Below are 26,824 nucleotides of genomic sequence, written 5' to 3'. Positions count from 1 at the left end.
TACCCTGTGTCGCCCCTGTGTATGTTTGTCTGTGAGGGTGCTTTACCCTGTGTAGCCCCTGTGTATGTCTGTCTGTGAGGGTGCTTTACCCTACGTAGCCCCTGTGTATGTTTGTCTGTGAGGGTGCTTTACCCTGTGTAGCCCCTGTGTATGTTTGTCTGTGAGGGTCCTTTACCCTGTGTAGCCCCTGTGTATGTCTGTCTGTGAGGGTCCTTTACCCTGTGTAGCCCCTGTGTATGTTTGTCTGTGAGGGTGCTTTACCCTACGTAGCCCCTGTGTATGTTTGTCTGTGAGGGTGCTTTACCCTGTGTCGCCCCTGTGTATGTTTGTCTGTGAGGTTCCTTTACCCTGTGTAGCCCCTGTGTATGTTTGTCTGTGAGGGTGCTTTACACTGTGTCGCCCCTGTGTATGTTTGTCTGTGAGGGTTCTTTACCCTGTGTCGCCCCTGTGTATGTTTGTCTGTGAGGGTGCTTTACCCTGTGTAGCCCCTGTGTATGTTTGTCTGTGAGGGTGCTTTACCCTGTGTAGCCCCTGTGTATGTTTGTCTGTGAGGGTGCTTTACCCTGTGTAGCCCCTGTGTATGTTTGTCTGTGAGGGTGCTTTACCCTACGTAGCCCCTGTGTATGTTTGTCTGTGAGGGTGCTTTACCCTGTGTAGCCCCTGTGTATGTTTGTCTGTGAGGGTGCTTTACCCTGTGTAGCCCCTGTGTATGTTTGTCTGTGAGGGTGCTTTACCCTGTGTCACCCCTGTGTATGTTTGTCTGTGAGGGTGCTTTACACTGTGTAGCCCCTGTGTATGTTTGTCTGTGAGGGTGCTTTACCCTGTGTCGCCCCTGTGTACGTTTGTCTGTGAGGGTGCTTTACCCTACGTAGCCCCTGTGTATGTTTGTCTGTGAGGGTGCTTTACCCTGTGTTGCCCCTGTGTCTGTCCCACCAGTGGACTGACCTTTACTGTTCTAGTGTTGTGATGCCTTGGACCCTCTTTGCCACTGGATCAAGCGCCAGTCCTGCGAAGCTTGTGCCATATTTGGCATGTAACAGTCACCTCATCTTAAAACCAGGTTCTGGAAACTTATGTTCCTCGGTATGAAGATCAGAGCCTGGAATGCCAAAACTCCCCTCGACAGTCCCAACGACGACAAACCGAAGAGTGCTCTGTCACGTTGCTCCAGGTGCCACAGAAGTACTCCCCTTCCAAATGATCTCGATGTGGTTTTTTTTTAACAAGCTAATTTTAATCTATCAGGAAACCCAACTAGACAGTTTATAAGCCCAATAAAACAAACACACAAACAAGATGGCCATCAAAGCTCAATGTGGAGGATATACCTTTGATTGGAAGTGGCAGTTCAAAGAGGGACACAGTCTTCATGGAGTGGGATTCACCCTGAAGAAATAACTTGATTTACATCTTCGTCTCCCTCCCTGTAGAATGTTTTATGGTGACTGGCTCAGTCTAACACAGAGTCAACAGGAAATAATAGATCTGGTAATTAAGTGATACATAACTAATCTCCGCAACTTTTCATCCTCTTCCCTATCAGGAATCTACCAAGCTCTGCCTTAAAATATTCCAAGTCTGTGCATCCAGTTCCGTTTGAGGAAGCCTGCTCCAAAAATTCACCATCATCTGAGAAAAAAAAGTCACTTATCTTTTGAAATGGATAACCCTTTCTTTCTTTTTATAAAAATCCTTTCTTTTTATATGGTGACCCCCCCCCCCCAGTTCTACGTTCTCCCATATCCATCCTGCCAAAACCCTGCAAGATCTATGTGTTTCAGTTAAGTCCTCTCCCACTGCAATAGTTCTAGGGGATAGACGCCTGACCCGACCAGCTCGTTCTAGGGGATAGACGCCTGACCCGACCAGCTCGTTCTAGGGGATAGACGCCTGACCCGACCAGCTCGTTCTAGGGGATAGACGCCTGACCCGACCAGCTCGTTCTAGGGGATAGACGCCTGACCCGACCAGCTCGTTCTAGGGGATAGACGCCTGACCCGACCAGCTCGTTCTAGGGGATAGACGCCTGACCCGACCAGCTCGTTCTAGGGGATAGACGCCTGACCCGACCAGCTCGTTCTAGGGGATAGACGCCTGACCCGACCAGCTCGTTCTAGGGGATAGACGCCTGACCCGACCAGCTCGTTCTAGGGGATAGACGCCTGACCCGACCAGCTCGTTCTAGGGGATAGAAGCCTGACCCGACCAGCTCGTTCTAGGGGATAGACGCCTGACCCGACCAGCTCGTTCTAGGGGATAGACGCCTGACCCGACCAGCTCGTTCTAGGGGATAGACGCCTGACCCGACCAGCTCGTTCTAGGGGATAGACGCCTGACCCGACCAGCTCGTTCTAGGGGATAGACGCCTGACCCGACCAGCTCGTTCTAGGGGATAGACGCCTGACCCGACCAGCTCGTTCTAGGGGATAGACGCCTGACCCGACCAGCTCGTTCTAGGGGATAGACGCCTGACCCGACCAGCTCGTTCTAGGGGATAGACGCCTGACCCGACCAGCTCGTTCTAGGGGATAGACGCCTGACCCGACCAGCTCGTTCTAGGGGATAGAAGCCTGACCCGACCAGCTCGTTCTAGGGGATAGACGCCTGACCCGACCAGCTCGTTCTAGGGGATAGACGCCTGACCCGACCAGCTCGTTCTAGGGGATAGAAGCCTGACCCGACCAGCTCGTTCTAGGGGATAGACGCCTGACCCGACCAGTTCGTTTGAAGTACTTAGTGAAAGCGAGCATTTTAAATTCCAGTTGTGATTTTTGTCTCCTCAGCCGTTGACTGTGGATCACCCCCTGATTTACAGAACACAGTGCACTGCGTGCCAGATAATACAACCTATGACAGTACGGTGGAATACCAGTGTCTCACTGGCCACAAGCGTGTGAGAGGAAATGACACATTAGTCTGCTCTTCCCAGGGACAGTGGGAAGGACCAAACCTGGAGTGTGAAGGTCAGTCTTCCAGAACATTGCAGATGAAATTCAGACAAAATTAGAAGTCAAAAGAGCAATGCTGTTTAATCTGTGATATTTCTCTCAATTAATTTTGCTTCCACTCGAGCCATCATTCAAAACTTATTTAATTTGGGAAGGAGACAATTCATGAAAGAAAGAACAAAGGTTGTCTTTATGTGCAACCTTTCATTACCCAGGACAATCAGAAGAGCTTCTTTTCTTTTTCATTTTTCAAAGGGGGTTTATTCAGTAATTACAATTTATTGTTGCAATACTACAATATTTCACAATTTGCACACTTCTCAGCCAGCAGTTTCAAATGACGACATTGTCAACTTGATCTAGAGTGCACTCGAGCCCTGCGGTATCCAGCCGATCCAGAAAGCCTAAATGTGCCCATCAATCCCACACAGCCCTTCTCCAGTAATACACAGGGCCCCGGAAGAGGGGCAGACAATCGGCTTGGACGGAACCCTTGGCTGCCCCGTGACTGGACCCATGAATGGTCATCTTGGACAGGAGCAGAAGTAAACCAACCAGAAGATCCCCTGACTGCCACCACTCACCACCCGCCCCCAGCCCCCTGCACTGGATTACTGAAGCCATTAGCATGGGGCAGAAGGGTAGCCAAAAGAAGGAGCAGCCCTTTCAACCTGAAAGTGCTTTACATTCAGTGACATTATACTGAAGTGTAGAAAAAGTCGTAATGTTGGCAATGGGGAGTTATGTAGAGAACAGTCTCACAGACAATAGTGTTGCAATTTACAAACAATTTTTTACAGGGGTATCGAGTAAAATTTTGGATGTGTATAACAGGGTTATAAAGGTTACTTCTTTGAAACCATACTTTGATGTTGGTTTACGTTGCTCTGACTGGGCGGGAAGCCTGAGTTTAATGCTGGGCTGGAAGTCCATGCCCCTGACTGCGACACACCCTCAGTGCCGCACCAGTAGTGTCAGCCACAAGGAGAAGGAAAACACTCTGAGTATTCCTTTACTATGGTAACATAATACTTGGGGGTGTTTTTTTCCACGCACAATATTTGAACCCCTTGGGAGCATTAAGAAATTAAGTGGAAAAAGAAGTTCCCAGAAATGTAGATTCTCTTTTGAATTTTAACCACTAGTTTGGAATCTGATTTGTGTCTCCACAGCTGTTGATTGTGGCTCACCTCCAGAGTTACAGAACACAGTGCCCTACTCTCTAAGCAATACCACCTATGGCAGTACAGTCCAGTACCAATGTCTGGCCGGCCATGTGCGCGTGAGAGGAAACAGCACAGTAACCTGCTCAGCTCAGGGTCAATGGGAAGGACCAAGCCTGCAGTGTGAAGGTCAGTCCTCCATGCATGACACAGCCACTGAAACAGCAGGCAAACATTTAAGTAAAAATGCTTCATCTCTACATCTTCTCATCTAATTATTCTTTCATAGAAACATAGAAAATTTACAGCACGATACAGGCCCTTCAGCCCACAATACTGTAACGAACATGTACTTACTTTAGAAATTACGTAGGGTTACCCATAGCCCTCTATTTTTCTAAGCTCCATGTACCTATCCAGGAGTCTCTTAAAAGACCCTATCGTATCCACCTCCACCGCCATCGTCGGCAGCCCATTCCACGCACTCTCCACTCTCTGCATAAAAAACTTACCCCTTGTGGTGAACTACATATACCTGTCTGGACACGCCCCCCCACCCCCCTCCGCTGACTGCTCCTGTGGCTCCTCCCACAGATCTCGGTATAAAGGCGATTGGAGGTACTGCTCCTCCCTCAGTCTCCAAGATGTTGTGCGGTGGGCTCTTGCTTCTGACGCTGCTGACCGTGCTTTCTTCCAGCCAATAAAAGTCTACCTCGACTCATGTCTCCGAGAGTTATTGATGGTGCATCACCCCTGACATCTCCTCTGTACCTACTTCCAAGCATCTTTATCCCAGGATTTCAGTTCTGGGAAAAAGCTTCTGACTATCCACTCGATCAATGCCCCTCATCATCTTATACACCTCTATCAGGTCACCTCTCCTACTCCGCCGCTGCAAGGAGAAAAGGTCGAGTTCACTCACCCTATTCTCACAAGGCATGCTCCCCAATCCAGGCAACATCCTTGTAAGTGTCGTCTGCACCAGTTTCCACATTCTTCCTGTAGTGAGGCGACCAAACTGAGCACAGTACTCCAAGTGGGTCTGACCAGGGTCCTATAAAGCTGTAATGTTACCTCTCTATAGCATTACCTCTCTGTAACATTACCTTCACTTAAGAAATAGCTTCACAATAAAACTCCACATTCATTATTTTATTTTTGGAAAGCAAGTTTGAAGAGCAACAATGACAGAAGCAAAAGAAGATGTAGCTTGCCAAGGGCATGACCTCTCTCTCCAAGAAATCCAAGAGCGTCAGGCACATGGGAACACTACCAACTGCAGTTCTGAGTCAGTCCCACAGCATCCTGACTCTGATTTATAGTTTATTGCTGTCCCTTCATCATGAACTGGTTTAATGCCTGAATAACCCTCTCCACAGCACTGTGGAAGAAGGACAGCAATGGATCAAGAAGATGGCTCACCTTCATCTTCGCAAGAGCCATTGATGATGGGCAATAAATTTTGGCCTTGCTGTCAATGCTCCTGTTCTCAAATATGAATAACTAAGTCTGAGGCAATAATGAAATTCCAGCAAGCAGCAAGTACATTATAGCGAAAAATTGGTTCTGTTAGAAATCTAAGTCAATTTATATTCAGTGAGATCCCATAGAAGTGCAACATTTATGGATAGTTTTATTCTTAATGGATAAATGTTGAGGCAGAAGACTGAATTTAATACCATTGTTCCTTAGAATGGTTTCAAAAGACCTTTTATGTTGCCTGAGGTTGTTCAACCTGTTGTATCAAAAACAATGGAGTGAGGATCTAATAATTTGGATTTTGGTAGTGCTGGTCTGGCAAAGCTTCCGCACTATTGGATTTTACTTCAATTTTTAAAAAATTACATATTACATTAAAATTCCCATGAACCCAGCGGATCTGAAAGGAGTACAAGGACTCTCTAACCCAGCTCAGTCACAAACCCACCCGCATTTCTGACCTCTTGTGTTCCCGACTCCAACCCAACTCAGGCTGCGGCCTGGACCCTAGCTCCAGCCACGTCCCAATCCCTTGGCTCTGGATGTGCACTGAGGATCTCCAGACCGCATTCTGGATTAATTAGAGAGTTTAAAAGTACCCTTAGGGGAAATAGATCATAATATGATCAAATTCACAGTGAAATTTGAGGAGGAGGTAAAGTCAGATGTATCAGTATTACAGAGAAGTAAAGGAAATTACAGAGGCATGAGAGAAGAGCTGTCCAGAATTGATTGGAAAGGAACACTGGCAGGATGATGGCAGAGCAACAAAGGCTGGAATTTCTGGAAGTAATTCAGGAACAGGATATGCCTGTATACATCCCGTAGAAGGAAGAAGTATTCTAAAGGAAAGATGACACAACCATGACTAACAAGAGAAGTCAAAGTCAACGTAAAAGTCAAAGAGAGGGCATATAATAGAGCAAAAATTAGTGGGATGTTAGACGGTTGGGAAAACCAACAGAAGGTAACTAAAAAAGTCATTAAGAAGGTAAAGGTGGAATATGAAAGTAAGCTAGCCAGTAATATTAAAGAAGATACTAGAAGTTTCTTCAGATACATAAAGTGTAAAAGAGACGCAAGAGTATATATCAGACCACTGGAAAATGTTGCTGGAGAGTAGTAATGAGGGATAATGAAATAGTGGATGAACTGAATAAGTATTTTGTATCAGTCTTCACTGTGGAAAACACTAGCAGTATGGTGGAAGTTCCAGAGAGTCAGGGCCCAGAAGTCAGTGGAGTTACCATAACTAGAGAGAAAATTCTTGGCAAACTGAAAGGTCTGAGGGTAGATAAGTCACCTGGACCAGATGGTTTATACCCCACAGTTGTGAAAGAGGTGGCTGAAGAGATCGTGGAGACATTAGTAATGATCTGTCAAGAATCACTAGATCCTGGAATGACTCTGGAAGACTGGAAAATTGCAAGGGTCACTCCACTCTTCAAGAAGAAAGAGAGGCAGAAGAAAGGAAATTATAGGCAAGTTAGTCTGACCTCAGTGGTTGGGAAGATGTTGGAGTTGATTATTACGGTCGAAGTCTCAAGGTACTTGAAGGTACATGATAAAATAAGCCGTAGTCAGCATGATTTCCACAGGGGAAAGTCTTGCCTGACAAATCTGTCAGAATTCTTTGAAAAAGTAACAAGCAGGATAGACAAAGGAAAATCAGTTGATGTTGTGTACTTGGATTTTCAGAAGGCCTTTGATAAGGTGCCACACATGAGGCTGCTTAACAAACTACAAGCCTGTGGTATTATTGGAAAGATTCTAGCATGGAGAAAGCAGTGGCTGATTGGCAGAAGGCAAAGAGTGGGAATAAAGGGAGCCTGTTCTGATTGGCTGCTGATGACTAGTGGTGTTCCACAGGGGTCTGCGTGGGGCTGATTCTTTTTACCTTATATGTCAATGATTTGGAAGATGGAGCTGATGGCTTTGTTGTAAAGTTTGCAGATGATAAGAAGATAGCTGGAGGGGCATATAGTTTTGAGGAAGTAGAAAGGCTACAGAAGGACTTAAAGAGATTAGGAGAATGGGCAAAGAAATTGCAGATGGGATACAGTGTTGGGAATTGTATGGTCATGCACTTCTAGTAGAAGAACAGAAAGGGCTGATTATTTCCTAAATTGAGAGAAATTCCTAAAACCATGACACAAAGAGACTCGGGAGCCCTTGTGCGGAACTTCCTAAAGGTTAATTTGAAGGTTGAAGGCAAATGCAGTGTTAGCATTCATTTCAAGTGGACTAGAATATAAAAGCAAAGATGTAATGTTGAAACTTTATAAAGTTCTGGTGAGGCGTCACTTGGAGACTTGGAGTATTGTGAGGAGGTTTGGGCTTCCTATCCTAAATAAGAGGATGTGCTGAAACCAGAGATGGTTCAAAGGAGCTTCTCGAATGTGATTCCAGGATTGAACGGTTTGTCATATGAAGAGTGTTTGATGGCTCTTGGCCTGTATTCACCAGAATGCAGAAGAATGAGGAGTGACCTCATGGAAACCTATCAGATGATGAAATGTCTTAATAGCGTGGATATGGAAAGGATGTTTCCTATGATGGGAGAGTCTAAGACCAGAGACTATAGCATCAGAATAGAGAGGCATCCATTTAGAATGGAGATAAGGAGGAATTTCTTTAGACAGAGGGTGGTGAATTTATGGAATTCTTTGCCACAGGTAGCTGTGGAGGCCAAGTCTTTATGTATATTTAGGGCAGAAGTTGATAGATTCTTGGTTGGTCAGGGAATGAAGGGATACGGGCGGAGAGGGGGAAGAAGGCATGAGACTGGGGCTGAGTGGAAAAGTGGATCAGCCATGATGAAATGATGGAGCAGAATCTATGGGCCAAATGGCCTAATTCTACTCCTATAAGTTATGGTCTTATGAAATGCTGAACTATTCAGATTATCAGTTTTTTACTCTATTGGATACATTATAAGTGCGACTGCAAAGAAGGGATAAAAATACAGAATTTAAATTAACTTGAAACACAGAGACTAAAGTGTCTTTTGTGTCTCCTCAGCTGTTAACTGTGGCTCGCCCCCAGAGTTACGGAATGTAGTGCGATACTCACTGGGTAACGTGACCTATGGCAGCACAGTGGAGTACCGGTGTCTGGCTGGCCATGTGCGTGTGAGAGGAAATGACACATTAGTCTGCTCTGCCAGCGGACAGTGGGAAGGACCAAACCTGGAGTGTGAAGGTCAGTTCTCTAGAATGTCGCTACATGAAGTTCTAGCTAAGGTGAAAGGAAAGATCCCAGTAAGTCTGAGTTAGCTCTCAACTAGTCTTTCCACTCAAGTCAAACTTCCATAAAATAAAGATTAAAAGTTTCAAAGTAAATTTTATTTTCAAAGTACATATACGTCACCGTATACAACCCTGAGATTCATTTCTTCTAGCAGGATCACAGAAAGATCAACCTGAGTGCAGAAGATAACAAATTGTGCAAATGCAAATATAAATAAATAGCAACAAATAATGAGAACATGAGATCATGAGTCCTTAAAGTGAGATCATGGAGAACTTAATTGGCCTCATTTTGAGAGGAAGAACAAAAAGAAAATTAGGAGGGAAACATGTACATGTATTTCATATCTATAGTCGCCCAGTACACTGAAGGCATTGTGAAGTTGTTCTATGGAAAAAATTGTAACAATGTGATTACACCCTTAGCTATAGTAATGTGGATTAATGGATAAATATTAACCAAATCATCAGTGATACCCTTTCCCCTTTTTTTGGGATCTTTTAAGCCCACCTAGGAAGTGAGACAGGTTTAATGTCGCACCTACAGCTGGGCACATCCAATGGAGTGTCTCTCCCTCAGTTTTCTACTGTTATATGTAAAACAATTCAGAAAGAGGCCATAGAGCCCAGTGGGTCCATGCCAGTTGCTAGAGGAGCAATCCGATCAGTCATGTGTCTTTCCCCCTTTGGCCCAACACGTTCATTCTGACCAAGAAGTCCATTCAAGATAGTCCTATTTGCACACTAACATAGGAACATAGGAAATAGGAGCAGGAGTAGGCCACTTGGCCCGTCGAACCTGCTTCACCGTTCAATAAGATCATGGCTGATCTGACCATGGATTCATCTCCACCTACCTGCCATTTCTCCATAATCCTTAATTCTCCTATTATGCAAAAATCTATCCAACCTTGTCTTAAATATATTTGCTGAGGTAGCTTCCTCTGCTTCATTGGGCAGAGAATTCCACAGATTCACCACTCTCTGGGAAAAGCAGTTCCTCCTCATCTCCGTCCTAAATCTACTCCCCCGAATCTTGAGATGGTGTCCCCTATTTCCAGTCTCACCTACCAGTGGAAACAACTTTCTTGCCTCTATCTTATCTATTCCTTTCATAATTTTATATGTTTCTATCAGATTTCCTCTCATCCTTCTGAATTCCAGTGACTGCAATCCCAGCTGACTCAATCTCTTCCCATAGTCTAACCCCCTCACCTCTGGAATCAACCTGGTGAACATCCTCTGCACCGCCTCCAACGCCAGTACATCCTTCCTCAAGTAAGGAGACAGTAACTGCACACAGTACTCCAGGTGCGGCCTCACCAGTACCCCGTACAGTCGCAGCATAAACTCTTTGATCTTAAATTCAATCCCTCTAGGTATGAAGGCCATCGTTCCATTTGCCTTCTTGATAGCCTGCTGCACCTGTAAACCAACCTTTTGTTATTCACACACAAGCACTCCCAAGTCCCTCTGCACAGCAGCATGCTGTAGTCTTTCACCATTTAAGTAATAATCTGATCTTCTGTTTTTCCTTCCAAAGTAGATGACCTCACATTTACCAACATTGTACTCCATCTGCCGGACCCTTGTTCACTCAGTTATCCTATCTATATCTCTCTGCAGACCCTCCGTATCCTCTGAACAATTTGTTTTCCCACTCAATTTAGTGTGGTCGGCAGTCTTAGGTACACTCCACTTGGTTCCCTCTTCCAGATTGTTAAAGTATACAGTTGCAGACCCAGCACCGAACACTACGGCACACGGCTCACCACTGATTGCCAACCAGAGGAACACCCAGGAATCACAACTCTCCGCTCTACTGTTCGGCATGCTTGCCTTCATTAGCCAGGTTGCTGAGTGCATGATTTGGAACATCATGATTCACTGCCAGGAGGTCACTGATACAGAGTAACTAGCAAAAGAACCAGATGGAACATAAGGTACATTTTGATCAGAGCTGCCTGAAAGGGACTTAGCTATACACTAAAAAGAAAACTTGCAGGGTTGTGACCAAAGAACATGGTTGGGGTGAATTGGAAAGCTGTTCCAAAGTGCTATCATAGACAATCTATGATATATTTACATGGCACATGCCAGTCGTCAGTTAGTGCCACTCTTGCCTCTGAGATTATGGCTTCAGGTAGCAGTGCAAGACCTGAAAGTGTTGTCAAATCAGCACATATGTTTTTGAAGGTGTGATCTTTGAAAAGGGATGTTACTTTAGGTGCTACACACCTGCACACTGGAAATTTCCCAATAGTTTCCAGATAACAGCAATAAATTCCTTCCTGTGCCGTGACCCCAACTGTTTCTTTGACAAACATCCCAGACGTATCGCCACCGTGGCATAGCGCTTGGCGCAATGGTACTACAGTTCAGAGTTCAGTTCCGGCGTCTTCTGTAAGGAGTCTGAACATCCTCCGCGTGGAATGCATGGGTTTTCTCCCGCTGTCCACAGACATATCGGATAGTAGGTTAATTGGTCATTGTAACTCGTCCTGTAGTTAGGCTAGGGGTTAAATCAGGGGTTGCTGGAGGCACGGCTCGTAGTGTCAGAAGGACCTATTCTCCACTGTAGCTCTAAATAAATCAAAACAAACAAAGAAACAAATAAAGAAGCAGATTATTCAATAAATAAATAAAGATGACTATATCCCACTCTGCCTGTAACTCCAGCCCACTTTACAGTCACACAGTGCCCCAGGGTGTCTTGGGTGACCATTGAGTTCACCCTCTCCCACATTACAAAAACCTGGTGCGCTAACTCCTTGTACAAATCGATTTGTCTGTGATTTTTCTCTCCCTCTTCAATCATCTCTAAGACTCAGAACTAGAGGAGATCCCACATTATGTCCTGGGAGCAAGTTCAGATGGTGTAATGTAAACTGAAGGATTCAGTTTCTAAGAGGCAGTGTTTAAATGAAACTGCCTTTTGGCCATTTCAGAGGGGTAAAAAGTGTTAAAGAAGACCCAGATGTGAAAGGAATGGTACTTTACAGCATATGGAACTATTTGTTCTGGTGTAAAACTCATTTAACTATTATACAGAAGTTACAGCCCAGAAATAGCCCATTCAAGCCAGCAATCTCTGGTGTTTCTGCTTCCCACAATCTCTCCCCAACTCTTCCTCATCTCATATCCTTTTTACAACTTAGCTCATTTCAGATTTCTGTTTTTCCCTGAAGTACATCTCTGGTATTTTCCTCTCCCTGTGAGAGAGAGGGCTACAGTGCCACTTCTCTCTAACCAGGGGACTCCCTCAGATTTCCTGCTGGATTAATTGGAGACAGTACCAGAGTAGAACTGCTCTCTCGTAGTTCCAGCAACCTGCTGACCTGCTGGAGGAACTTTGAGCTGATAAAACCCATTTGCTGGGTGCCAGTGCAATCTTGGCCAGAGGCATCCAATTTCTTTCTTCCCACTGCTACTGCTCGACTCACTGAGCTCCACCAGTACAGACAGACATGCTTTATTGATCCTGAGGGGAACAGCTGCACCAACCAAGAATAGTGAAGAAATATAGCAATATAAAACCATAAATAATTAAATAATAATAAGTTAATCATGCCAAGTGGAAATAAGTCTAGGACCAGCCTATTGGCTCAGGGTGTCTGACACTCCAAGGGAGGAGTTGTAAAGTTTGATGGCCACAGGTAGGAATGACTTCCTATGACGCTCAGTGTTACATCTCGGTGGAATGAGTCTCTGGCTGAATGTACTCCTGTGCCTAACCAGTACATTATGGAGTGGATGGGAGACATTGTCCAAGATGGCATGCAACTTGGACAGCATCCTCTTTTCAGACACCACCGTCAGAGAGTCCGGTTCCACCCCCACAACATCACTGGCCTTACAAATGAGTTTGTTGATTCTGTTGGAGTCTGTTACCCTCAGCCTGCTGCCCCAGCACTCAACAGCAAACATGATAGCACTGGCCACCACAGACTCGTAGAACATCCTCAGCATCGTCCGGCAGATGTTAAAGGACCTCAGTCTCCTCAGTAGTTTGTTTATTTCTTGCAGATGGTAACACCTGTCATCTCTATTGTTCAAACCTGTTTGTGTGGGGATTTATTTTATTTGATTTAGAGATTCAGTGCAGAACAGGCCCTTCTGGTCCTTCAAGCCCGAGAGTAATCACGGGACAATTTACAATGAGCAACTAACCTACTAACTGGTATGTCTGTGGACTGTGGGAAGAAACCGGAGCACCCGGAGGAAACCCATGTGTTCCTCAGGGAAGATATCCAGACTCCTTAGAGAGGATGCTGGGATTGAACTCTGACCTCCGATGCCCCGAGGCATAACATCGATGCGCCTAACCACTACGCTACCGTGAGTTTCCTCCAGTGTGCTCCAATTTCCTCTCACAACCCAAAGATGTTGGGATTAATTGGTCATGGAAAATTAACCATAAGGTGGGTGACATGAGAAATAGGTGACAGGAGAAATGGTGCGTGGAAGGTGGGACAAAATAGGTTACAGAGTGCTCGATTGTCGCTGTGTACTCAGTGGGATGAAGGGTTTTTCGCAAGCCTTAAGATTCTATGAAATGAATGGGAGATTAAGATTCATAAAATTTGTTCTGAGGGCTAGCATATAAACTCAGTGGGCTGAATGCTCACCTTCAATGTTGAGAGAAGATATGGCCAAGATACCAGGCCTAATCATCAGTAATAGTGCTTTAATTTCAAACAGTTAAATGATGTTAACTCAAATCTTTTTCTGTCTCCTCAGCTGTTGACTGTGGCTCACCCCCAGCTATAGCAAACACACTGAGGAACCCACCACCAAACACTACCTATGGAAGCACAGTGGTGTACCAGTGTCTGCCTGGCTTTGATCATGTGAGAGGAAACTCAACATTAGTCTGCTCTGCCCGGGGTTTGTGGGAAGGACCAAGCATGAATTGTCAAGGTGGGGACTCCAGAACATTCCTAAATGAAATTCAAACTAAAATAACAGGAAGATAGCATCCAGCATGTACCCCATGTTTGTGAGGTTTTATTTCTTCATTAGTTTTCTTTCGCTTTATCATTTCCTCACCTTTTCAAACTGTAGAATCCCTAACTCTTTTTCTCTCACCACAAATGCTGCCTGGCTGCTTGCAACGTTTTTCATTATTTCAGATTTCCAGCATCCTCAGTTTCTTTTAACCTTCAGGCTAAGTGCTTGTTGAGTAGGTTCTACCTCACAGATGCCATCCTTTCAACCCAAGCGGTGCACGGTCTCCCTGGTGTGAGCTCATTCCTACATAGCTTACAGGGTATATCCTTCCACTAATTCCAAAGGGTTGCCAGTTGGTAGGTTAATTGGTGATTATAAATTGATTAGGTTAGGGTTAAATCGGGGGCTACCTGGGCAGCAGGCCACGGAGGTCCAGAATGGCCTATTCCATGCTGTATCCCAATATATACATAAGTAGATACCTTCTTCACATTTGCCTAACTTAACCCTTTTAATGCTGTATATGAATATTATAAAATATATAAAAATATATGAAGATATAAATGCGTTTGCTTTTGCCTCAACTGCTGACAGTAATGAGCTCCGTATTCCTTCCACTCTGAAAGTATCTCCTTAGATCTCTGGATATGTTAATGATTATTTTGTGGCTTCTGGTTTTGATCTTCCATGCCCTCTCCTCTCTGTCTTCTCAATGGAACCACAAATTATTTTTAGAGGCCTCTATAAAGACCCAAGTTAGTCTTACCTTTATTCAAATAATGATAATCTTTTCTTAGTAGCTGTACCCCTGAGAGGCTGGTATTATATCCATAAACATTTTTCCACCTTCTCTCATACTTTGAAATCTTGCTTTATACGTTGAGACAGGAATGTTGCACAGTACTCCCAGTGTGGCCAGACCAAGCCTCTCTGGCTTTGAGTGCTGTTTCCATTGAAATGAAGCCCAGTGCATTTTGTCTTTTTATGATTTACAGTACTTACTGACTACCACTGAAGTTTAGGGCAGCAATGAAGCTCCTCAGTCGCTGGCAGTGTTCAGGGCTTCCTCTTGGTTGTCACTACTGTCAGTCATGCAAGTCCCAGGTGGAGACTCAGGAATACCGTCACACTCAGATGTAGAAGGATTCTTCATTGCTGTTTCCATCACAAATTTGTTTGGCCAGCCAGGGTGGTTAGCCCTGAGCTGAGCCCCCGAACCTGGAGGACCGGTGGACCACTCTTAGTCTGGCCTCTACCCTTTGACTTGTTTGGCGTGGGTGACCCTCCCAAGAGCCAAAGCATAAAGCCCTGACTCCAGCCAGCATAGCTCTCTGGGTCATTGAGGCACACAACCCTCCAAACCCTACAACCAGGTTATGGTCCTCTTGGAGACTATTTATGACTAAATTAGCTAAAATACCCATTTGTATTGGCTTATGTCCCTGGATGTATTTTATCCTGTACTTCCTAATGAATGAAATGTTTGCATTTATATACTACCTTTCATTCTCATAAAGGACCTCTCAGTTGTTTCACATCCACTGTCTCTTTTAGAATGTAGTTAATATTGGAAATAAGCTGAGTAGTTGTAAAGACCAATGTCATTAGGTTCCTGGTCCACATTCCCCACCCAGCAAAAAGATACTCTCATCTACCCTCTTAATATCTGTCCTCAAATCCACTATAGAATATGTAATTTCACTTTGTGAGTGAACTCTTGAATATAAAATCAAAATATGCTGAATGTGGCTTTATATACCAACTGAAATACCTTCTCTTAAAAAGTGCCTTTAACATAGCAAAATATCCCTAGGCACTTCACAGGAGAGTTATCGCACACTGAACCTCAAAGACAGATAGTGGGACAAGTAGCAACAGCATTGGTCAGGCTTTAGAGGTTTCTTGGAATATGGAAGTGAGAAGAGGACTTGGCAATTGAATTTATAGTAGGAGAAAGAATTAATTGGGGCATGTGCAAGTGGCCAGGCAGAAGGAATGCAGATATTTGTCAGGATTATGTGCTTGTACAGGAAGTTCCTGTTATTGAGAGGAATTAGTCAATTCATTAGAACTTGTTTTCAAAATGATTAATCTATAGGTTATTTGTTGGTTTAAATCAAACAAATTACTAGGGGCAGATAAAAATTGCTGTCTCAAAAATGAATACGTATTAATTTTTTTAGTTTTAACTCAACTGGAAATCCATCTCCAAAGATCTACTTTGATATTATTATATTTTCCAATTAGAAGACACCATGCTGGCAGGAAAAACCCAACCAGGTATCGTTCTTTATCCATCTATCCAACCAACCAACTTTCCTCACTCCCTCTCTCCCTCCCCCTTTCTCTCTCTTCCTCCCACCTTCCCTCCCTTCCTCCTTCCCTCTCTCTCTCCCTCCCTCCCTTCCTTCATCCCTCCCTCCTTCGCTCTCTTCCTTCCTTCCTCCTTCCCTCCGAACAAGCCCAAGCTGCCTAACTACACCCACATGACCAATTAACCTACTAGGCCGTATGTCTTTGGGATGTGGAAAGAAGCTGAGCACCCAGAGGGAATTTGTGCAGTCATGGGGAGGACGTCCAGACTCCTTACAGACAGCAGCAGAGTTGATCCTGGGTCGCTGGTTCTATAATAACGCTACCCTAACCACTATTCAACTACGCCACCCTATTAAAAATCTTGTTCTAATAAAATGCTTTTCAAATGCAGGTGTTAGGCCATCGATTATTGACCAATCAGATTCATTGTGGACATGAAATAGAAACCACGGGGCAGTGACATGTAATTTGTAAGGAGCCCAGAATAATAAAAACAGGGGCATTGAAGGGTGACTATGAATGTGGAGCTATTATTGCAGTCATTACCAATTTAACTATTGCTCTGGAAACCAGGAATTTATAAATCTGTTTAACAATTGCACAAATATTATTTTGCCAAAAGTTTTAAAAATAAATCCTAAAATGAGGAAAACAAAACGGATTAGTTCAAGTCCTGCAAATGAGAGACATCACCTCAATATGCCTCCGATATAGAAAATGAACAGCTATTTTCTACTGAAAGTTAGAAATATTACTTAACTACTGTCTACAGTTCCAGAAATCTCTTTGGAGCTGCTGTTCATTTTGCACGTGCCAGAGCAAGATTCCATGTCCAATACCTAATGATAGACTCTAAGTCATTTCTTTTTGTTTCTCCTCAGTTGTTGACTGTGGCTCACCCCCATCTTTAGAAAACACATTGCAATATCCACTGAGAAACACAACCTATGGCAGTGAGATAGAGTACATGTGCCTGGCCGGATACGTATATGTCAGAGGAAACACAACATTAGTCTGTTCTGCTGAGGGTCAGTGGGAAGGCCCAAAGCTGGAGTGTGAAGGTTAGTACTCTGAATGTTTTAGAATTAAACTCAGATTGTATTAATGAGATCCTAAATGCTCATATAGTACTGCTAAACTTGACCATTTTTTCTCATCTCTGCTCTGAAGAGAAAGTGTCTATATTTATGCTCCAGTTGTAGAAATTAAATTATGATATGGTTTGGAGATGAATCCAGTCTGCATTGTATATTGCTAAGCCAAACTACCTTTTAAGAAAGTTGTGGAAATATTACTAGAAACAAACTAACTTGCCTGTGATTGATTAAATTCTCAGTGAGAAACTGTGTCAATGAAATGGGACAGTAGCAAAGTAGTCTAGACAGGTACGACAGAAGCATGTAAAGTAAAGAATATAAAGCTTGTGTTGGTGATGTTGAGGAAGGGTTGTTGTAAAAGCTGGTCTGTTTAATTCTCACATGAATTCTCACATTCTCTACTGGCTTTACACATTGTGACCACTAGGTGGCTGTAGACTCACAGTAATGAGCTCAGCAATGGCCTAGCAAGCCCCTCAATTCAGTTCTAACAGTGAAAACAAAATGTCAGAATTGGAATCAGGTTTAGTATCACCGGCATATGTAGTGAAATCTGTTGTCTTTGTGGAAAAATGTGAAACATCAGGGCCACAAGTCTGAACAGGTAACAAAGGGGCTATGTGCAAAGCTCAGGTAGAGTGTTGAAGGATTCCATGCTGTGAATGTGGTCCTCACAAATTCTGGCAATGGTGACTTGGCATCAGTTAGACATTTTCAGGTATGGACTTGTTAGCTGTCTTACAGAGGGGCTTCATTTAATGAGGAGCCTTTGGTAATCACGGAAGGAACCAGTGGCCTGTCGAGAATGACCTCACTCAGTAAGGGCGAAGGAACGCTGACTTGGAATGTTTACGATGCTGCTGAAGCAGTTCACTGACAGTGAACCTGTGTGATGGACCTTGCTGGAGACCTCTTGCTGTTGTCCGTTGACCACGTTCTCCTTTATCCCTGGTGTGCTTATCCTCTGTGACATTCACTGCCAAAACTGTCTAACCACACCTCTGCAGGTGGCTTCAAATGATAACCAGGCCTGCTTTGGCAATAGCAAGTGCATGTAAGTGATTTCAAATTTGACCTCTTTTGCAGAGGCATTTTAAACAACTGTTTATTGCACGCAGACATATATATATATTTGCCTGTTTCAGATGCTGAGTCATTTTCGGGGATGGGATGGTGGGGTTATGAGGAGCACCCTGTGATAACCAGAAAGCTCCTTAAACTACTTGGATTAAGTGGTTCGTCAGCGGCTTACCCCCAGTGTTACAGAACCCTACGGAGCACACAAGGTGTGGGAGAACAGTGGTGTACCCATCTGCAACTGGCTGCAGGCACATGAGAGGAAATGACTCGGCAGTCTTCTCTGCACAGGGTCAGTGGGAATGACCCAATCCGGAGTCTGAAAGTCAGATCTTCAGAGTCCTTCGAAATCTGAATAAAAGTACGTGTTGTAACGTGATCAAAGTCACAGCGAGACACTGAAGCTAGTGGATATAGAAGTGTTTTATTCAACAAAATGAGACACTCTCGAAGGAAGAGAACTTCCAACCCAGTATTACATGACATTTTATATGCTAAAGAGTAAAGGTGTCAGCAGGACAATTACAGTGCTTCCTTTGAATTACATATAATTTTCACACCTCCTTCTTTACACCCACACTCCAAACACATAAAATGAACGTTAATCAGCATTGAACACAGCAGGCTAGGCAGCATCTATAGGGAGAAGCTCTGTCAACGTCTCGGCCCGAAACGTTGACAGTGCTTCTCCCTATAGACGCTGCCTAGCCTGCTGTGCTCCACCAGCGTTTTGTGTGTGTTGTTGTTTGAATTTCCAGCATCTGCAGATTTCCTCGTGTTAATCAGCATTGTCTGGTTTTCAATTAACTGGTGTCCACAGTTCAGGGTACTATTGTCCAGGGCTGCATTTTAAATTTAATCTACAACCCTCATTCAGGTCTAAAGATCGGTTGCTGAAATTAATATTTGCTATGTACACTAACTCCAGAATATGCTCTAATTTTCTGTGAAAATTAAATCCTGAGTATGGATGCATTTGGGATTTTGCTCTTCCCACTTTTTCTTCTATCTCACCCATGCCATCACCTCATCCCTGTATTTACTCAAAAGTATATTTTATTAAAGGGTAGGTTTTATCAACCAAAGCATGGTCACATGACTCTGCTGTGGGCTGTGGTTGGTTAAAAGTCTCACTGCAGGTTTGGAGTTCTGCTGGAAATGTTATCATTCAGAAGAGGCAATAAGCCAGCGCCCTGCCCAGTGACTCAATCCAAACAAAGACTTCCTCCAAGCGTCTCTCCTCCAGTCACTGATAATGTGCGGCCTCCTCTCCCAACTATTTTTGCAAGTTGGTTGACGTGTTTACTTCCACAAGAGCTGAACTTTGAACATAATTTGTGCAAAGCGTTTATGAAGCTTCTGGAGTCATCATAGTCCTTGGCAAGGGATGAGGTGCAACAAAACTCCATTAATCTGACGCACTAGACTTTGTGCCAGACTAGTAGATTTTCCAGATGATTGGATGTTATTAAAGTTTTAAATTCCCTTATTTCAGATGTAGTGAAATAGTAATGTAGAAAATTCTTCAGTGAACGTGCTGAGTTTCCAAGGTGCACGAGAAATGAGATTCTGGTGAGATTCTGGTGAGATTCTGGTGAGATTCTGGTGAGCTTAAAGAGGAAGTGGGGGTCATGTACTTCTGAAACTCAGCACATTCACTGGAGAATTTTCTATATTACTACTTCACTACATCTGAAATAAGGGAATTTAAGATATATTGGGGGATTAACAACATCCAACAATCTGGAAAATCTGCTGGTTACACTGTTTTAACACAGGCAGCTTGTAGCAGTTCTGAATTCCAGAGCTCTTTGCTGCAGGGTCTTTATAAATCCCTTTGGAATGTAAATACATTTCCATACTTTGACTCTCACCGGGCATTTCTTTCCCTCCCTCAGAATTCTGAAGAGACTGTTCCTGATTCCTTCTCTTTATCTCCACTGACACTCATGTCCCTGGGCTACTGCACCAGTTGCAGTGTCTGACTTCCCCCTTTCCCTTCCCTACCAAACACTGCTTCCTGGTGAAGCACCCGTGCTCTTGCGCTTCTCTTTATGCGTTTGGTGCTCATGGGGCGGTCCCTCCTGCATTAAACATAGATCGGGTGACCACTTGGGGCACACCTCTGAGCTTCCAGCTCTCCAAAACTTCAATTCTCTATCCCACATCTATTTCCACGTCACTGTCTTTGGCCTCATCAAAAGTGACAGGGGCACAACACTCTCACATAGGCCCTGTGTGATGCTCATCAGATCTTTGGTGGAAACTATAATTTATATGAGAGCATATTGCCCCAGCTTTTTCTTATCATAAGAAACAGAGACTAACTGAATTTCCTCATTTAGGTCTGGCTTCTCTCCACACACCCTTCCTGACCTGCTGGATATCTTTAGCATCCTCTTTTATTTCAGATTATGTCTCACATTTCCAACATGATTTCTCGCTGTGCCCTGTTCTTCTATTTTTTTTGTGTGTGATTCAAGTCCTTTCCAGACAGATTCGCCATTCAGAATGAGGTTTCATCTCTGTAGGAATCAGTTTTTTAAAGCTTTTGGTATCAGTTGAATTAATGCAAGACTAAAATTGTAGTTTTTAATAACACACAATTTATATTTTTAGCTTATTTATTTTCACAGTATGTGGGGTTAGTCTCCACCTACTGGCAAAAAACAGAATAGCAGTTACATGGTTTATCTGCTTTGTATTTTTCATTGGTTAAGTGTTAGCACATGACACCTGTGTGACTTTTAATTGGTCCTTCCTTCCTTCAGAAATTTGTCTTAGCCCAGGTATAAAAGTGTCAGCCTTTGTAAAAATTGCCATCTTTGATCTTGTTTCCTTGTATTCTCTTAGATTCATATGCTTTGTATCTGTTTCTTTGTTTAAACTTTAAAATAAACAATCATGAAGCAACACATTTTCACTCATTTTTGGACTCCTAATAGAACCTGGGAATCAGAAAAATCACCAGATCCCACAGTACTTTCTAGTATTTTCTATCGGCTAATTATACTGTTCTCTGTTGGTCTCCACACTAACACACACGTATACCCTTTTTTCTCCAGCCTGTCCCTTGGGTCTGCAACTTGAAATATTCTAGTTTTCTAACTTTTTGGTCTCTGATTGACCTAAAATATGAACCCCATTTCTCACTCACAGCCACTGTCTGATCTGCTGATTATTGCAAGCAATTTTTCATTTCAACAATCTGCAGAATTTTTAAAAATTTCAATTTCACAAAACTTACTGTTTTACTCAGGACATTTATCAGTATGCTAGATTGTGTTGAATTATTTGTCGCCTTTACTTCCCAAAACAAAGAAACTAAGTTCAGCTTTTACCAGCTTCCTCATCTGCTACTGAATTTCACAAGAAGACCAGCTGCATGGAACTCCTATACCCATTGATGGAAAAAGGTCATGGTATGATGTACTCATGTAAATTGAGGTTTCCACCAAAAATTCTTTCTTTATCAATTTTTTTATTGATTTAAAAAGAGCATATATACAAGCAAGAAGAGTCATCTCAAATATATATATCAATAACAATACATACAGAAGGTGATATAAACATTATCAAAATCATACATAGTATTAATCTGATATGGAATGTATAATAAGGAAAAAGATAATTAATTCTCCTCGTACCAATTCATAAAAAGAAAAAAAAGACTTCTTGAATTTTTTATATGAGAAAAGCCCCACTATTCTCTACAAACAAAAACAAAAAGGAAAAAAAAAGAACATTTGTGCCCGATGCACTACCTTGAACTGTGTCAAAAAATGATGGGCACAAATAGATTCAGATTCAGTTTATTGTCATTTCAAAACCACAAATGCAATGCAGTTAAAATATGAGACAACATTCCCCCAGAATGATATCACAAAAGCATATGACAAAACAGACTACACCAGAAAATCCACATAACATTTGGCAATCCCCAATCCAGAGTCCAGAGAGGCTGCTGCGTGTTAATATCGCACTACCGTCTTAGCGCGTTCCCCGGAAAGGAGCTCCAAATCCACCAGACAAAACAAGACAAGAAAAGAACAAGAAGTCTTTACCAAATGAAAAATTTTACTCCATTCATTATCTGAAAGTAACTCTTCAAATTCCAACTCCCAAGCCCCTTTAATTTTATCATTAGATATCATTTGTAAATTCAATAACCATTTATAAATTGTAACTATCAGTGCTTTTTGAAGTGGTTTAACCTGAAAAAGGATATCTATCATATTAGGTGGATAAGTAGAGGGGTAACTTGGAAGCAAAATACGTAACAAATTCCTAATTTGTAAATATTTTAAAAAGTGTGCATTAGATAAGCCTTATTTATCCACTAACTGAGTGAAAGACATTAAACAATCCCTTATAAACAAATCTAAAAAAGTTATTATTCCTTTGGTTTTCCAAATTAAAAAGGTCTGCTCTAAAATTTATGGTTTAAAAAAAATAGTTAAGATGCATTTTACTAGAAAGAACAAAATTATTTAACTCAAAAAATCTGCAAAACTGAAACCAAATTCTTAATGTATGTTTACTAATGGGATTGAGGTCTTGTCTACCAATCTTAGAAAGCAAAAAAGGAAGAGCTCCCAGTAAAGAGGTCAAAGAATACCCCTTTACCGAGTTTTTCTCCAAATCCACCCCTGAAGGACAGTCACGGATGTCTGAATAATGAATCCAAAAGGTAATATTGAATATTAATTGCCCAGTAGTACATTCTAAGATTTGGCAAAGCCATACCACCGTCCTTTTTTAATTTCTGCAATAAAGGTTTACTCAATCTAGGATTTTTATTATTCCAAACACAGGATGAAATTTTAACGTCTATTCTGTCAAAAAACAGGTTAGGAACAAAGGAAGGGACAGCTTGAAATGTATATAAGAACTTCCGTAGAACTATCATTTTAATAGCATTAATTTGACCAATTAGTGATAGCGTCATAGGAGACCATTTAGAAAGTATTTATTGCTTGTGGAGTCTAGTACACTTTTCAAACTCAGCGGACTCTGGGCTTTGTGAATGTGGGGCTTTTTGTTCTGGGTGACGGCCTAGCCAGTATATCCTGAAAAGTTGGCTTGATTCAGGACGAAGTATGGGCTGGGAGGGGCAGACGTGAACCTGTTCATTCGGGAGCCGAGATTGGATCTATCTTCGTCTGGCATCTCCTCCACAGCGGTTCCAACATGGGTGGCCCTGAGTTGGTATCGCCTGATGGAGCCCTCGAAGGGCTCAGGTGCTCATGTGGCATCAACGTGCCCCCAGTGTTTCAATCAAAGGTTCGCGTGACGCTATGTAAGAAAAATTGGTGTGTGTGTTACTGGTGTGGCCATTCCAATTTGTGTTTCATTTTGCAGAGGTTCACCACTACTGTTACTTGTTCTTAAACAACTCCTAACTTGCTGCATCTCAGCATCTGTGCTACAGAAGGCAGTGCAATACCCACTGGATAACTCCACTGTGGAAGTAGAGTGATGGTGCAGTGTCCAGTCAGCCAAATGGGGGTGAGAGAGATACCACTGCAGTTTGCTCGGCCTAGGGTCAGTGGGTAGGTCCAAACTTGAAATGTGAAGAGCTTTTTCTGTTCTCCAGCCCTGCTGAAGGGTCTTGGCTCGAAACGTTGACTATGCTCTTTTCCATAGATGCTGCTGGCCTGCTGAGTTCCTCAGAATTTTGTATGTGAAGGTGAGTCCTTCACAAGTCAAGGTAATTTGAGACTGTTTTCAAATGATTTACCAAGAATTAACGCACTTGAAATTTAACCCAGCTTTTCCTCCAGTGTGAAAACCTCCACATCACCCTTGTTCTAATTTATAATCACACATTGGTGTCTCTCAATGGTCTGATATTCTTTTTTCAGCTGTTGATTGTGGAACACCGGCACCCATACCAAATGCGCGGTCACCACGTGTCAGAGAGACGACTTACGGAACTGAAGTCCAATACCGCTGCAGGACTGGTTTTGTGAGAGGAGGAGGAAATGGCACAATGATTTGTTCCGAGACGGGTCAGTGGGAAGGAGCACACTTCAATTGTACAGGTAACAATGATGTCATGCTAAAGAAGAACAGGATTGTCAGGATTGTTGTATGCACATTGTTTCTACAGTAATCTCCGGGTTACTCCCTGTACCATGGGGTGATCGCATGGATGGCTGAGGAGATGGTGCAGGGGACAGGGTTTCAAGTTCTTGGATCATTGGAACCTTTTCTGGGGAAGGGGATGACCTGTACAAGACGGAGGGGTTGCACCTGAATTGGCTGATGCCTCTTGGGTGGAGTTTAAACTGGTTTTGCAGGAGTCTGGAAACCAGAGCACCAGGTCAGTAAGTGAAGGGTAGAACAGGAAAGCAGTCAGGGAAAGTACTGATAGGCAAAATCGAAATAACAAGTATGATGTGCCAGACAGTTTGAAGTGTGTATATTTTAATGCTGGGGATATTATGGGTAGGGGTGATGAGCTTACGAGCATGGAACTGTGATGTTGTGGCCATTACAGAGGGGCAGGAATGGGTGATTAATGTACCAGGATTTTGAAGAGGAGGTAAAAGGTATGGGGGAGGGGAGGGTTATTGTTCTAATCAGAGACAATATCACAGCTGCACTCAGGGAAACATAATGGAGGGTTCAGGCACTGAGTCCATTGGTGGTACTCAGGAACTGGCAGGGCATAATTACACTGATGGGATTGTACTATAGACCTCCTAATTACCCCCGGGACATTGAGGAACAGATATGTAATCAGATTAAGGAAATGTGTAAAAATAATACGGTTGCTGCCATGTTTCAGCTTCACTAACATAAACTGGGACCTTCTTAGTGTAAATGGTTTAGATGGGGCTGAATTTATTGAGTGTATCCAGGAAGGTTTCTTCAATCAATATATGGACTGTCCAACAAGAGGAGAGGCCATTCTGGGCCTGGTGTTAGTTAATGAGCCTGGCCAGGTGACTGGTCTTTCAGTGGGTGAGCTGTTAGGGAACAGTGTCCACAACTCCTTAACTTTCAGGATAGCTATAGGTATGGATAAGTATGGTCCTTGTGGGAGAGATTTAAATTGGAGTAGGGCAAATTACAAGGGCATTAGGCAGGAACTAAGAAGTGTTAATTAGTCAAGTCCACATCAGTCACAGGAGCGTGCTTAAAGATCAATTGCACAGAGAAAAGGAAAGCTTTGTTCCTGTTAGAAGGGAGGACAGTAATGGAAAGATAAGAGAACCTTGGATATCCAGAGATGTGATGAATTTAGTCAAGAAGAAAAAGTATGTTAAGCTTCAGAAGTTTGGATCAAATGAAACACATGAGGAGAATAAAGGAACCAGAAAAGAATTGGAGAAGGGAATTAGTAAAGACAGGAGAGGCCATGAAAAGTCCTTGGTGAGAAGGATTGAGGTGAATCCAAAGGCATTCTATACATGCATTAAGAAAAAAGAGGATAAATGGGGAGAGGATGGGAACACTGAAGGATAAGGTGGGGGAAGCATTTGCCTGGATGCAGATAATGTGAGTGTGGTACTTAATGAGTACTTTGCTTCAGTATTTAAAGTGTATGAAGGACCAGGAGATCAGTGCTGAGTGTATAAATATGTTAAGGCATTTAGAGGTCAAGGAGGAGGAAGAATTGGGCCTCCTAAGGAGTATTAAGGTGGATAAGTACCCAGGGCCTGATGGGAGTTATCCCAGGTTATTGAAGGAGGCAAAAGATGAGATGGCTGGGCTCTTGACCAGTATCTTTGGGTCCACTCTAGTCACAGGCGAGGTTCTGGAGGACTGACAATTAGCTAATGTTGTACCTCTATTTAAGAAGTGAACAAGGGAAAATCCTAGGAACTATACACCTCATGTCAGTTGTAGGGAAATTGCTGGAGAAAATTCTTCTGGATAGGACATATGAGCATTTGGAAGCCCATGGTCTAATTAGGGAGAGCCAACATAACTTTGTGCATAGCGTGTCGTGCCTTACCAAATTGAATGAGATTTTTGACAAGTTGATGAGATGAGGGTAGGGCAGTGGATGTTGTGTACATGGACTTTAGAAAGGCGTTTGACCAAGTGCCTTATGGGAGGCGAATCCAGAAGATTAAGATGCATGGGATCTGCAGCAAGTTTGCTGTTTGGATTCAGAAATGGCTTGTGCACGGAAGGCAGTGGGCAGTTGTTGCAGGGATTTATTTGAGCTGGAGGTCTGTGATTAGTGGTGTTCCACAGGGATCTGTGCTGGGACCTCTGCTGTTTGTGGTGCATATAAATGGCCTGAATGAAAATATAGATGGGTGTGTTGGTAAATTTGTGTAAGATACCAAGAATGGAGGAGTTGTGGATAGTGTAGAAGACTAGCAAAGAGTACAGCATGATGTAGATCAGTTGTGGATAAGGGCAGAGAAATGGCAGATGGTGTTTAACCCAGATAAATGTGAGGTGTTGCATCTCAGTATGACAAATGCGAGGAGACAGTACACTGTTAAGGGCGGTTTCTTCTCAAAAGTGACTACACAGGTCAAAAGGTGGTTAAGAAGGCTTATGGAATGCTTGTTTTTATTAGT

At 43.1% G+C, this 26,824-nt stretch overlaps 1 protein-coding gene across 1 annotated transcript in view; it reads left to right on the top strand.

Annotated features, from left to right (window-relative positions):
* Nucleotides 1–26,824, top strand: part of susd1 (sushi domain containing 1) — a 155,655-nt gene that overhangs the window by 47,773 nt on the left and 81,058 nt on the right. The window contains exons 7-12 of the mRNA XM_059973851.1: nucleotides 2,784–2,963; nucleotides 4,121–4,300; nucleotides 8,612–8,791; nucleotides 13,579–13,758; nucleotides 16,986–17,165; nucleotides 24,143–24,322. Coding sequence (XP_059829834.1) covers nucleotides 2,784–2,963; nucleotides 4,121–4,300; nucleotides 8,612–8,791; nucleotides 13,579–13,758; nucleotides 16,986–17,165; nucleotides 24,143–24,322 — 1,080 coding nt within the window. The remainder of the gene's footprint in view (nucleotides 1–2,783; nucleotides 2,964–4,120; nucleotides 4,301–8,611; nucleotides 8,792–13,578; nucleotides 13,759–16,985; nucleotides 17,166–24,142; nucleotides 24,323–26,824) is intronic.

Source organism: Hypanus sabinus, chromosome 7 (genome assembly GCF_030144855.1).
Source record: "Hypanus sabinus isolate sHypSab1 chromosome 7, sHypSab1.hap1, whole genome shotgun sequence".
In the NCBI taxonomy this organism is placed as follows: Eukaryota; Metazoa; Chordata; class Chondrichthyes; order Myliobatiformes; family Dasyatidae; genus Hypanus; species Hypanus sabinus.
Note: the sequence above shows the minus strand (reverse complement) of the source record. Positions and strands in the feature narration are given on the sequence as shown.